This window comes from Lissotriton helveticus, chromosome 5_1, assembly GCF_964261635.1.
Source record: "Lissotriton helveticus chromosome 5_1, aLisHel1.1, whole genome shotgun sequence".
Taxonomy (NCBI): domain Eukaryota; kingdom Metazoa; phylum Chordata; class Amphibia; order Caudata; family Salamandridae; genus Lissotriton; species Lissotriton helveticus.
In genome coordinates this window covers 618,536,273-618,550,817 of record NC_136065.1, presented here as the reverse complement: position 1 = coordinate 618,550,817, position 14,545 = coordinate 618,536,273, and the positions used below count along the sequence as shown (strand labels likewise).

At 43.7% G+C, this 14,545-nt stretch overlaps 1 protein-coding gene across 1 annotated transcript in view; it reads right to left on the bottom strand.

The window, feature by feature from the left end:
- Positions 1-14,545, bottom strand: part of LOC144754782 (basic phospholipase A2-like) — a 192,569-nt gene that overhangs the window by 161,445 nt on the left and 16,579 nt on the right. The window contains exon 2 of the mRNA XM_078642988.1: positions 12,409-12,460. Coding sequence (XP_078499114.1) covers positions 12,409-12,448 — 40 coding nt within the window. The 5' untranslated portion in view covers positions 12,449-12,460. The remainder of the gene's footprint in view (positions 1-12,408; positions 12,461-14,545) is intronic.

Sequence of the window (14,545 nt, the reverse complement as noted above, 5' to 3'; positions counted from 1 at the left end):
CTATCAGTTAGTGAAGCAAACCAGACTAGTTTAAACTTGTGAGAATCAAAATTACTACATGGTTCAGAAAGCAGTTAGAGTTCTGCAAGTATCTGAAGTGGTCTTGGATCAAGTTGTGGCTCTGATTTTCTTGGTGGTAGACCTGTCAGTTTTAGGGTGGTGTTCCCCCAAACCTTTTGCTGTCCTACTCTACTTTTTCTGACAGTTATTTTGCTGGAATTAGGACTCTAGCACTGGTTAGCAGTGGTAAAGTGCTCAGAGATCTTATGCTCTCTCCTCTAAACATGGTAATATTGGCTTATCTCCAATTAACATATTTGATTTACTTAAAAGTCCCTAGGAAAATGGCTCTACATGTGTCCAGGGCCTGCAGCACTGGTCGTGCCGCCCATTGAAGTAGTCCCTTAAACGTGACTCACGCCTGCCATTGAAGAAGAGCCTGTGTGTTTAAACTGTGATATCGACCTGGCAAAATAAACTTTTTTCCAGGCACGAACCTTCTGTTTCATTACATAAAAGTCACCCATACAGTAGGCCCTGGAAAGCCCCTGTATTTAAAAAAGCAGGACATGTACTCTTAATTTTTACATGTCTGGGTAGTGAAAACGCCTTAAATTTGTTTTTCACTACTGCAAGGCTTCCATCTCCTATAGGATAACATTAGGATTACCTTATTACATTTTATAAGTGTAATTTCCAAATGGATAGATACACCTGGCCCATGTTTGGTGTCTCTGGAATCACAATTTAAAATACAAATGTATGGTTAAGTCAGATTTTAAATTGCAATTCTGAAAAGGGTACTTTTAGGAAGCTGCAAAAAGAACACTTGATGGACAGAATGCTGAACAATGTTAAACATTCACCCCAGTACCGAGATCTGGGCCATCGTATTTTTGCTCCCTGTGCTAATCCAGTTTAAACCCAGCCACATGCAAATCAGTCTTGGCGCTGATCCACTTAGGAACAGACTAGCCCGAACTGCCAGGTAAGGTCATCCCTGAACCAGAAACAAGCATCCTGGGATCGTCTTCAGGGTATCACCCCTCATTAGCCAGGCTACCTTGACTCCAGTGGCATGGAGAGCACGGGTCCCACATCTGGGCATACCCATTCCACTTGGGGTGACAAAGGCAAAAAGAACAATTGATAGAGAGAATGCTGAACAATGAGCAAAGGAACGATGAAGTAAACCCAGATCTTTTTGACAGATGTGAATGTTTGTTTTCTTCAGCATTCTGTGCATCATTTGTTCTTTTTACATTTAGAAAGTAGGCATTTTCTTGTCATCGCCATTTGGTGCCTGCAGCCTGTCCCTGGTCACCTGACTGGGTGTAGTTGGCAGTGGGCTTTGTGTATTCGTTTTCGATAGCCACACACAATGAGAGCATAGGTGTGTCAAAAAGGACCATCACTGACAGGATAAGAGGGAGGAGCTGGACCCAGCCACCATTACACCTGAATAGGCTGTGTCCTGTCTCCACACAAAGGGCTGCATAGCCCCTGTAGCTAGTCTGGAGCCAGGTCAAGGAAGTCGGGACATCTGTGCACTTTAAAGCCATGTCTCCCCCACTTCAAAGGCACCACTGGGTATAAAAACTGGACCTCAGACATCACCACTGCAAAACACTTCTGGACCTGTGGTTACTCTGCCAGGAAGGACTGTTGTGCTGCTGAAGGGCTGCCACTCTACTGGTCTGCACTTTGTGGGACTCCTTCTTTGCTGTGCTGATCAGCTACCTGCTGCCCTCTTGCCTGGGGGAAAAGGAATGGACCTGCATCTCCTGAACCCTGATCGCAGAGTGACTCCGAGGGCTAGCTGACTGTCCTCCTAATATGAAACCTCAGGGGCATAACAGGCTTCTAACCACCTGCACTCTGCCATCTGTGAACCTACCCTACCACAAGGTGCCACTTAAGTCCTGGACTCTTGGAAGTGGACCTAAGGTACTTGCCTGCGGAAACAATGCATCTTTTCTTCTGAGCGATGCTCTCCGAGTTATCCTGCCTGGATTAGACCTGTCACAAAAGACTGGCATTGCCGCCGCAACCTGCATCTTGGAACCTCACAAGCCCTGTCGATGGGATCCTTGACATCAATGCAAAAGATCCTTGCATAGCAGCCTTGCTGCATCTCAGACCCACGCATCGCCTTGGCTGTACAACGCAACTTTGATGCGGATCCACTCACCGATCGTAAACCAGAATTTAAGGTACTTCATTCAGCGGGCCTAACTGGGGCTCTGTATCCGGCCCACACACCATCCCAGTTGGCCTAAATGTGTGACTTTGTTCCAGTCTGGCGCAATTAGATAGCACTAACAAGCACAAAGCGCTTTGGGGGATATTTTACTTAAAAAAACATTGAAATTCAATACCTCTGATTCTACTAATTGGACTTTTATTATTTGGTCTTGTTTTATTTATTAAATTCACATCTATTCTTCTAATTGGTATGGGATCTTTTTGTTTGGTGTTTTCACAGTTTTACTGTTTGAAATGTTCCACAAATACTTTACACATTGCCTTTGACTTAAGGCTTCCTGCGCTGTGCCAAGCTACCATAGGGTGAGCACAGGCTAATGCGGGGTTACCCAGTCTAGGATTGTGGTTGCTGCTTGACCTAGGCTCACACCCCAGTCAACCTGTAATCCAACACTTTAGAAGTCCATTTTTAATATTAACACCTTATATGTTAATGCTAATTACTTTAAAAGTAGTACGCCCTGTCATGCACAATGATCGGTACCTTCATATCTCATTACATTAAAATCATGAAGAAAAGTTAAACCATCACGAGGAAGAAATATATAGTGTAGAAGGCTGTCTTAGTATATGGTCCACACTTATTTAAATGAGTGGCTGTGCACTAATCCAGGCAGCCCTTATGGTGATTGTAGTGGTCTTTGATAACGTTTCAAAGCTCTCAAAGTGGTAGCTGTGGAGAGCAGCTTTCAGGCATATCTTGAAGGTATGTTAAGCAGTTTTCAAGAAGAAGGACCCTTCCCAATGGGCCCTGAAGAAACCCTGTAGAAAACAGAAGTTGGAGATACACCAGGATACTCCAGGAACCAGGATATCTACACCAGAGAAGCGGGGCGCATAGGTGCAAAGTGATATCGGAAACCGCCATAGAACACAATGGTGTACTTCAGAAAAGATGCCGCTGGAGAAGACTGCAAACAGACCAACTGTTAGACAGAATGCAGAACAATGTCACACATTCACCCCAGTACAGAGATCTGGGCCTAAATCCATCGTTTTTTTCTCCCCATGCCATTCCAGTTTGAACCCAGCCATATGCAAAACAGTCTTGACCCTGCACCCAATGGGAATAGTCCAGCCCGAATTGCCAAGCCAGGTCCTCCCTGGACTGGGAACAAGCATCCCAGGACCGGTTTCAGGCTTTCACCACTATAAGCCAGGATAGCTTGACTCCAATGGCATGGAGAGCACGGGACCCACGTCTGGGCATACCGGTCTGGCATGGAGAGCACGGGGCCCACGTCTGGGCATTCTCGTCCCACTCAGGGTGACAAATGCAAAAAGAACAATTGATGGACATAATGTAGACAACGTCATACATTGACCCCAATACAGAGATCTGGGCCTAAATCAAATTTTTTTTTGTGCTCCCTATGCCATTCCAGTTTGAACCCAGCCATATGCAAATCAATCTTGACCCTGCGCCCATTGGGAACAGTCCAGTCCAAACTGCCTGGACTGGACTGGACTGGAAACAAGCATTGTAGGACCAGTTTTGGGGTTTCTTCCCTCATCAGCCAGGATAGCTTGACTGCAGTGACATGGACTCACATCTGGGCATACCCGTCCCACTCGGGGTGACAAATGCAAAAAGAACAATTGATGGACAGAATGCAGAACAATGTCATACATGCTGGATAAGACTGTGCAGGAGTCCGGTGGAATCCAAGGGTGGATTCCTGAAGAGGAGAACCTGTAAGCAGAGGGGGCAGATTCTATGTCACTCCGAGGTGACCAGGATGTAACGAAGAGCAATGCCCTCCGATGTCGGACGGTTCAGAAGTGTTTACTGTGACCTTTTCGATGCAGCTGTGAGGACCAGGCGATGCTGAGGAAGTCCAGAAGCTATGCACGAGCTTTCTAACGTCGGAAGTCACGAACCAGTGGGTCGTTGTCTGGCAGGAGCACCAACAAGCCTTGGCAGCTGCAACTAGTGTGGAGACCGAAAAAGGGGCAATGTTGAGACCAGCAAGGTCCATAGGACTCACCACAAGCAGTAAAGTCAGAGCAGGCCCCGAGCATGCATGGGAGCCCACTGGTGCAGAAGACCCTCAATAGGACCCACAGGTCGAAGGCACAAGAGTATCAGGAGGACCTTGAGAAGCTCACCACGAAAGAAGTCTCATGGTGCAGAGGATGTGGTGAGCATGCTGTACTTGGCAGGAAGAAATGGTGGAGGCTGGAGCTTCTTGCAGCCCAACTATCTCTGGAGTGCAGAGCCATTAAGCCTTGGCAATAGCAAGTCAATGCGGTGCCCATGGGTTTGGTCAACACAGGTTAGACGGGGAGAACTTACCTCAAATTTGAACAGAACACAGGTCAGGCCTTGCAGTAGTTGCAGAACCATCACCTGTTACTGCTGAGCCTTTCAAAGTCTGTGGGACATCAGGAGCAACAGACCGGTCAGCTTCGTTGCCGTGCCTGCAGATGCAGGGAAGTGACATCTTCACTCCAAGGTAGATAACTTCAGGTGTCCTTGATGCCCACAATTCTGTTGAAGATCCTGGATGAAGCACAGACACAGACAGTGAAGAAGACTTGCAGAACAGCAAGACCAGGAGCCACAGGAGTCTTCCTTGATGCAGTCTTGGTTCCAGGCGAACTCAAGCGAAGTCCAAGTGTCCAGATGATCGAAGAGTGACGTGGTTTAAGTCTTGACCCACGATGAACTTGAGGACCTACAACAGGTAAAAGCTTAAATATTCTAAGGGAAGGGTTAGAACATCTCAAGGGTCCCTCCCAGAGGAGGTGCTGGAAAGAGGGGGGATACTCCCATGTGCTTTGTCAAATTTTGCGCCAGAGCAGAAGCCAAGGGCTCCCCTGACCTTGTTTAAACTGGAGTATGCCAGGAGAGCACCAAATGTGCTCTTCAAAGTAGTCTGCTGGCACTGGCAAGTGCCCCCATCCCAGCCCAACAATCTAAGTCCTATCTGCGAAGTGGTCACACCTCCGTGCGACAGGAAACCTATCGTTCAACCTTCCCTTGCTCGAGCTTGGCTCAGCAGCAGGAGGGCAGAACTGTGTCTGTGGTCGGCAGAAGGACTAGCTTGCTGTCAGACCCTGAAAGGCTGTTACTAGGGGTATAGAGGGTACCCTAAGGGAGCCCCCATTACATAGAGTCATACCTCCAACACCAGAATTGGTGTTGGGTTATTATTCCAACATGTATGGTACCATACATGACCAGGTGTGGTGCAGCCATTTTATAGTTAGACATCTCGTAATGATTGATGTCAACTATATGTATCAAAATGGCTGACACACTTACAAAGGCAGGAGAATCGACTTCAGGGATTGTAGGGGTGTCCTGCTCATGCAGGGGCACCCTCACACTTATAACCAAGCAGTGTAGTGCAGTGACTTCAGATATGAGAAAACTTATATCTGTCGTGAGAGGTGTAAGCACCAACTCTCGCAGACTGCAATGGCAGGCCTGTAATCACAGTTTGAGTGAGCTCCCATGGGTGGCACAATACATGCTGCAGCCCATGGGAGACTACTGGTGTACATATGCCCTGGTTACAAGGGTACATCAGTAGCCAATTGTGGAGGTAAAACAGTATTTACCATGGTCAATGTACGTAGCAAACACAATGACTGTGGTCTTGATTAGCAGGATCTCAGTCAGACTAGTCAAAAACATACTAACCTTGTGCTTAACCTTCTGGTACCGTGGACACAAAGAGTGAGGCTTAACTTAGAAGCAATGTGTAAAGTATTTATATAACACACAAACAGTAATAAAGCGGAAACGCTACCCAAACACAGTTCCAAACAGGATTTATAAAAAACATAGTATATTTAATAAAGAAAATGACACTGACAAAAATATCTAATTTAGAAAAGTGTATTTATGAGTCTGAATTTAAACTCAAAAGATTAGCCAAAGTGCCGAAACAGACAATGCACCGAGCTAGAGTGCGCGAAAATGACATGCGTAGGAAAAGGCACCCAATGGGACTGGGGCAAGGTCCCATATCAGGCCGTCTGCGAAGCTTCGCAGGCTGGCATGAGCAGCAAGGGACTCCCGAAGGGAAAGTTACCTTGTTCAGAGAGGGAAACGCACAAAGCTTTGCAAGGCTTCATAACGAGGCTTGGTGGGTTCCTTCGTCAGACTCGAAGAGCAAAGACGAGGCGCCGTGAGACTGCAGCGGTGGTGTCCGGCGAGGAAAAGTGCTTTTTGAAAGGTTGACACAAGGTCTGGCGGGCTCCTGGGTGGGGCTTGAAAGTGGAGACCGGGTGCTGCAAAGCTGTGGCGGTGTGTGCAGGGCGCAGAAAGGTGCGAAGCTTAGTTTGTGGCGTCTGGTGAGGCAGGGCAATAGGTTGCGTCAGTTCTGGGCTAAGCTCTGCGTGGATCTTGGAGCCTCTGGAACTTGTTGTTTGTTTCCCTGAAAGTTCAAGCGGGAGATCAGTCAGCACATCCTTGGAGTCAGTCAGGAAGTATTGGTCTAGAGAGCAGGCCCAGGCTCTCAAATGCAGCAAGGTGAACATCTGAGCAGCCTTGTCTGGTGTCTCCAGTCCAAAGATAATCTGAGACAGTACCTGAGATGGGCCTTTTGAGGTGGGGGACAGAGTACTGACACCTAAGCCTGTCCTGTCCAGTTCCTCTCTCCTTCCCCTGACATGCCAACATGTCTGGGCCCTCCCCATGTGACCCCAGCTCACCATAACCTAGCCCCTTAGTGAAAAATAAAATGATGATAATGGGTTTATTTTCATGTTATGTTTATTTTCTCCTGCTCTAAGACTAGTGGAACGACGCTACCCTGCCTTAGCAGATGAAGCAGAGACTACATACAGGAAAGGCCCCAGAGGCAGAAAAATACAGACTTTCTAAAAGTGGTGTTTTTAACATAAGGATCTAAAATCCAACTGTACCATTAAAGAGGATTTTAAATTCTAACACAAATAAGTGTAAGAATTATTTCTCTAGCTGCTCCGATTCTGATTGTAGCCTTTAGTGGTTTCACAAAGTTGAATCAGTGTTAGTCTATGGGAGAGCCAGGCTTTGCATCAATGAAAGTTGAATTTGGGAGATTTTCACTGTTAGGACATGTAAAACTTAAATGACACTAATTTTTAATTTTTAACTACACAGCATCCTGCACTTTGACATGAAATGGCCTACTCTAGAGGTGACTTCCATGTGATAAAAAGGAAGGTTTAAGGCTTGGTAGGGGTTTATCCTGCCAAGTCCTAATAATAGTTTCAAAACTACACTCCAGGCTGCACGAGTGCAACCCTGAGACAAAGGTTTAGTGCTACATTAGTGAGTGGCACAATAAGTGCTGCAGCCCACTAATAGCATTTAATTTACAGGCCCTGGGTACCATTGTACAGGTATACCAATGGCATCATGTTTAGGGGAGAGAGCACTTTAGCACTGGTTAGCAGTGAAAAAGTGTTCGGAGTTTTAAAGCCAACAAAAACAAATTCAGCAACAAAAGCACCAAAACGCAACAAGTCTAGGGAGTGACCACTCAAATGTTTTCCGGTTCAATAGGTCTTAATAATGTGGGCAGACACATATTAACTTTTGAAAATTTACCGGTTATAGACCTCAGGAGATTAGAAAGGGTTTGTTGATTTATATTTACTACTTCCAAAGTCTCCAAAATACCTTGTAAAGTGCACATCCGGACAGTCTTCCTCCTGGTGTAGGCATAGATGTCACTCAGAGAACGGAACACTTGAGTAACAGACCCTATGATGACGCAATCCACCAAACCACATTGAGTAGAGAGTATATACACCGCATACTGTGATCGTGTGGTTGAAGGTCTCCGATACAACAATCTCGAGACTAGCATTGACACCCAATGTTCCAAGCCAGCAGTGAATATTTAGTCATAACCGCTGTTCCAAAATCTGTATAGAAATCTGACTGTTGTGAAATCAAATTGGTAAAGTATTGAATGAATTACGTGGGTGAGGAGTACACAGCTTGTTTGTGGTCTCAAATGGGATTTGTGGCTAGTTTTTCTTTTTTCACCATTATTTGTTACAATTTATTTTTGTGAAAAACTCATTCAGTCCAAACTCTTTTTACAAGTCTTGCTGGCCGGTTGGGTGCATGTTTCCCCAAGCCTGCAGAAGCTTCCCATTCTCACTCACTCAAAAGTTGTTCCAAGGCCCAGGAAATATAATAATATTGTAGTTCACCTTATCTAAGGCGCCTATGAATTACTCATGCTGTTTCCCACAATGCTATTCTTTATGATGCTGACAAAAGGCCTCTAAAATCTGAGACTATATACAACAATGTTCCTCTGTATAATATTTAATTCAATTTCACTCTTCTATGTCATCTCTCATGTACCATTTAAAGACTGTTATGTAATGTGAGATCAGCCGTGAAATATCTCCTTCAGGTTTCTGATTTAGTGAATCTCATAATCTTGACCTCTGGTGCCTGAGTCTTTATTACAGGAAAATTCAGATCATATATTGCAAAAACTATTACCAGATATCTATTAGATCTTGAGAGTTGACCAATCTAATAAACTTAAAGGTGGGGTAGCCATTATTCATAAGAACTTCAATACTAAGCTAACACCTTTTAAAAGAATGTTTCAAAGTGAAGCACTGCTGCCTGAAAATGCAAAACTGTATACACAACAATAATTATTTCATTTTATAACCTCCCCAAATCCTATGCCACAGTCTTGACTTCTACTACAGACAATATAGGGAGCTTTATTCTCGGTAAAGATTGTAAATCTTGGGCTCTTTTGAATAGCAATGGACAAAACCAACCAGGCTTTCTAGATGATAACCGAAGCCGCCCAGAGCAAAGGTACAATCTAACGCTAATGAGCAGTGAAGCCACCCATCTTTCAGACTGTCTCTAGATGTTATTTTTGCTTCCTGTGACCTACAGTGCATTATAGACCCTTGTGCATTGCTACCATCGTCAGACCACTCTAGAGTCCCTTTCACACTCCGAACCCCCCAAAAACATGAAAACCAATGTAAGGAGGGTCCTAACAGACAGGTGTTGGAGATCCTTTTCCATCCATGGAGCAAGTGATTGCATCCATCTCTGCCTCTAACCCCATGACAGTTAATCCAAAGACATAACTTGTGCTTTAGCAGCTTTTAATCGGAATATCAGTGTTCTTCAACATTACCCACTGAGTCTCACAGATACACCAAACATATTTCTCACAAAACAACCAAGGGGAGCATACAGGCAATTGCGGTCAACTTCATAACACGGAAGTAATCCCATGCAAACAATAAACTATTTTGGCTAAACTACCATTCCACCCATGTTATGCTAGCAACTAACAAACTGAAAGATCTTCAGAGTTATTGTAAAATGGAAGTCCTTTCTAACACATAATCAATTAGAGCCTTTGCAAGCTTTATGTAACAAACTTATATCAGATCTTTGCCACCATGGTCAATAACATCCAATCCCAGACTGAAAAGGAAGCCTCACTTACTACTACTGTCTCTTTTTACCTTCGGTTAGTGCAAAACCGTAACAAACTGATCCACTTTGCAGACTTCAGCTTCGTAAGTAGCTACGATTCTCTCTCCGATAAGGCTCTCTGGCTAATCTTTGTTTGGTAATAGAAGCCAACCCAGCTTCCATGATCAACAAATGTGTCTGCTGCTGCTCACCTCAAATGTAGTCTGTCTGTTTGATCATTCCCTAAATGAAAGTCTCATGCAATTAAAGTGGACGGCAGCAATGGTCAAACTCGTGAAGAAAGCTGCTCTCTTAATATAGGACCCTAATTCTTCTTTCCAATGTCCCTGTTACCGTAGCTTAGTAACTTTTGGAAAAAAGTAATAGTCACACAGTTGCACGCTTTTATTGAGACCAGTAATATTTTTACCTTCAAACAGGCTTCAAACAGAGCTGTTAGTGACTTCTGCCCAGGATGACCCCCAGAGGCTAGTGGACATAGGTTTAGGGTGGATTATCTTCCTTTTGAACTTTTCTGCAGTCTTTGATAACATTAACCAGTCACTATTGATTTCCAGGTTGAAGGAAATGAACCTAAATACTTTTGCACTGAAATGGCCCCTGTCCGTTTTGACAGATCGGCCCCAAACTGTTTTTCTGCCTCTCTCAAGTCAGTGCCAAGTCAGGTTAAAAGTGAAGTGTACTCCCATCTACCTGTTAATATTAGATGTTACCCTTAAACCTCTTGCTGCATGATCAGGGGGTGCAGTTTTAAATCTACAATGAAAATACCCAACTATTGTTTAAACTAACAGCTCCGAATGTAGGTCTCTTTCCACCTCTGGTTTCCTGCATGTTGGATTATCTGGTGTCACGATCAGCATACATTAAAGGTTAGGCACTATTTCTTAGATTTAACCCATTAAATCAGAAGACATCAGCTTGTGCAAAAAGTGTGCTACCCAGCTACTGACTAGGGTGACCAACCAAATTTCACAGACCTTCCGTAATTTGGACCTCACTTTTATTGTCCATGAGAATCCCTTTCACAGACGCCTTTTGTCCTTAATTTTGGGCCTTGCAGGGAGCAGAGCTGTTTCTCTGCAAGAGGCGTCGGCTCCCTGATGGGACCGCCTCGCACTCATCCTCGGAGCACAAGAGCAGCCCACCCATTGTCATTCTGCATGCTGGCTGATTGTCACATACCGAATGAGAATGGGCCAGTCTGGGCTGTTCCAGCATGTGGTGGCCTCCTAGTGCTGTAGTCCAGGGCAGGGGATTCTGTTAGGGTTAGATGGAAGAGATGCACAAAACAAATGTGCAAAGTAAAAAGAAGAGGTTATAGCTCTTACACTGTATCATCATTTCAGAGCTGAAGCAATTTTAATAATATATACAATAAAGCCAAGGTTGCTGCTTTTTTGTTTATTTTATGCAACTAACATTCATTGACAAAGCCAATAGTCATGGCTTGTTGAAGGGCTATGTTACTGGAAGCAATGATAGAAACAGCAAAATACCAGTTGAGCGGCAGATTATGCTCAGCACATTTTATTAGCTTAGGTGTTTTAAACCACACCCTTAATTACATCAGACACGTACTTTGGAGAGACCCCCAGTTTTTTGATCTCACGTAAAGCCCTGGAAACAACACCATGTCACAGTCACCTTACATCCTGGAACTGTGCATCATGCATGACTCATGACTTCCAAGTTTTCAGATTGCCTATGTGCAGGGGCATAGTGAACCCTCCCCCACCCCATCCCACCCCTTGCTTTAGGAACTACAGCAAGGGGGAAGTTATTTATGGGCCTCTTCTGTCTGCAACTCAGTCGACAAAGACCTGCACAGTTGCTCAAAACTGCATCCATACCAAAAAAACGTGAAGTGCACAATTGTCTCAACCTAATTTAACCTATTTTGACTTGGACTTAAGTGGTTGTCTATTTAATTACTTGTATACTATTGTACAACTTCCTCTGATTTGTCTGTAAAACGTACCTTTTGTACGGAAGTTTTGTCCTGAATTTTGACCTTCTCTCCTGAATTTTCTCCTGAACTTTGATCGTTTGTCCTGAATTTTTACACTTACTGTCCTGCATTTGCACCAATGCCGCTTGGTCACCCTACTACTGACTGCTACCAGACCTAAAACATCGTATTACCCCCCATTGGTAACCAGAGCGACATCCTTTCAGTCAAGAAAAGAACATTCTTGGACGGTAAGAGAATGAGGGGGGCTGCGAGTGGAGTTGGATTGCAAGGGCTTGTAGGCGGATCACCTTGCAGGTCTAGATTAATTGAATTGGGCAGTTGCAGTTGGATGCTGTGCGGCAGAGAGCCAATGATGTTTGTAAATTCCATTGACCACATATGCTTCTCAGTGATTCTTTGTGTCTTTCGCTGTTATTTCATAAAACCAATAACGTTTATTATAAAATAAAGTGCATTCCTAAAGACCTTGCGATTAACAAGATCGTGTACACGATTCCTACAGAAAGATGATTCTACTCACTGACAAATCAGTACATCCTTCACAACCCAAAATAGGCCATGAGAGGTGTAAACCAGTATTGTGAAGAAACATTAACTGCTTTGCAACCAGAGCCTTAGTGCATCAAGCCCTCTGTATGAGATCAAAAGAGTGAAGAAACAGATGGTGAATTTGGGATTATTGCAGCAGAAGTCATTCTTTGTTATCAAGAGCTGTATGTTTACTACTTACGGCAGGATATCAGCAACAGAGACAGGTGTGACGACGGCATCTCCAGATGTGTCTGTAAGAGAAAACGTTATTGGTATAGAGCTGAGAAGTATTCCTAGCGCCAGCGCATGTCACTGCACACACTCAATTACAATTCTATGTTTGTACATGTGTATCATTGACAGCCTATGGTTGACGTTTTCCACATATCTCAGCATGTCACTCTGCACCATCCTCTGCAGACGTTTGCGTATGTTTTGCTCCAAGGATCTCTTATAACTGATAGCAGTTACTCAGTGTGCTGTAGAATGTAATCACTCCCAGTTTTAACCCAGAACTGTACCTGTTTGTTGTTGGCTGCGTGCATTCATTTTTAGTACTCGCCGAGGCAGCACTTGCGCTGTGTCCTCGAGACATGATGTATTCAGGATATGGGCATAAAGCTCCGCCCACTTTCATCTCTTCTTAATTGGCTCCTGTCCCTTTCCTTTAAAATTGGAGGCTTTTCATTGATCAATAGGCTTAGTAGTCTCTCCTTAGTACCAACTTGTCTCTTCTTGAAACCTCACATGAGGATATCCCCTGTTACACGTATTGTTACTCCCTAGGTTTTAATTACAGCCTCTGAGCACTGTTTTCTTAAAGGGCTTCAGGCAGGACACACGCTCGGTTCTAAGCAAGGCTGGCAGTGGTTACTGTGCACACTAGCACATTTCACATTTATATGAGACTGTCTAAACATTTACCTTCATCAGCTCCACACAGAGTACAACCTAATCCGGAATTAATATAATAATTCTTTGTCACATTTCAAAGCTACTAATTGAATTTATGGACATAGCTATTTGAATGTATTTGTGGTGCTGTCATGCATGCAATGCATTATGGGTAGGGTGGATTTACCATATCTTCTGCAGGGTGCAGTACCATATGTTACCAAAAGTGGTCCCAAGGGACTTCTTTTGGCGACATATGGTACTACACCCTGCAACATGGCTAGGTAAGAAACATCAGCATTTATTATCCGAATAACTCCAAGTTTGCAGGGGCAGCACTATATGTGGCCAAAAGACCTTTTTTTGCCACATATGGTACAGCCCCCTGCAAAATGGCTTGCTAAAAAGCATTGGCATTTATAATGCCAATAACCCAACTTCAACAAATGCGAGACCGATTGCATTTCCAATGCAATAGATCTCACATTTTTTAAGGTTAGCGCTGTTGGCATTGAAAATGACAATGGTTTTACTTTTGCTTTTTTATACCAATGGCAATAGTGCCCTGCAAATATAATAATTTGACAACATCTGTTTGGTAACCAGGTAAAAAACCACACTCAGGGCGCTCAACTGAAGTATAGAAAACAACCAAGGGCCTTGACTCACCTCAGTAAGGCAGAGTCTATATACTTTAAAAACCAAAACAAGAGCCAGTACTGAGACCTAATAAACTAGACTACTTTGTCAGCGACTAAAAAATGAATTTGTAGTCCTGATTTGGATTTAATCCATCAAAATTTGTTTTTATTTTCAAATTTTCAAAGAAGACAAAATACAAAATGTTTTATAAATATGTGTGACAGCAACACTAATTGTGAAAAACAGACGTGAACACACAAATGACAGTGCAATACATTTCATTTAGACATCCTCCTTCATACTCGTTACCTGACTCAAAACCTGACTCAACTCACACTCGCATTAGCACACACACAGTCAAACTACCAAAATCAAACGTGCAACAACAGAAAATGGATCCTACGTCACGAAGTGGAATATTTACAAGTATAGACAAAACGGGTTTTTGTGCAGGAATCAATCTAATTTACAATGTCATCCTACCTACCCGACACTAAATATAAATTATTAAAACATTGACAATACACATTTGTTTTGACACAGGATACAACAACAAGGTCGACGCGTTTCAAACCGGACCCTGTGTCTTGTTCTCATCAGGACCAAAAGGAAATCTGAAAGAGGATACAAAGAAACCTCCTTATATTCATGAACTTATTCGATATATCAAAGAAAAACACCAAATGATAGACGCCAGGCCGACTGAAAGCCTCCTACCTTAATTTTCAAAACTGTGCTTTAGTCGGTTCGAAAACAACGTGTATTTCTGTGAAAAAACAACAACATCAGGTTGTAAGTAC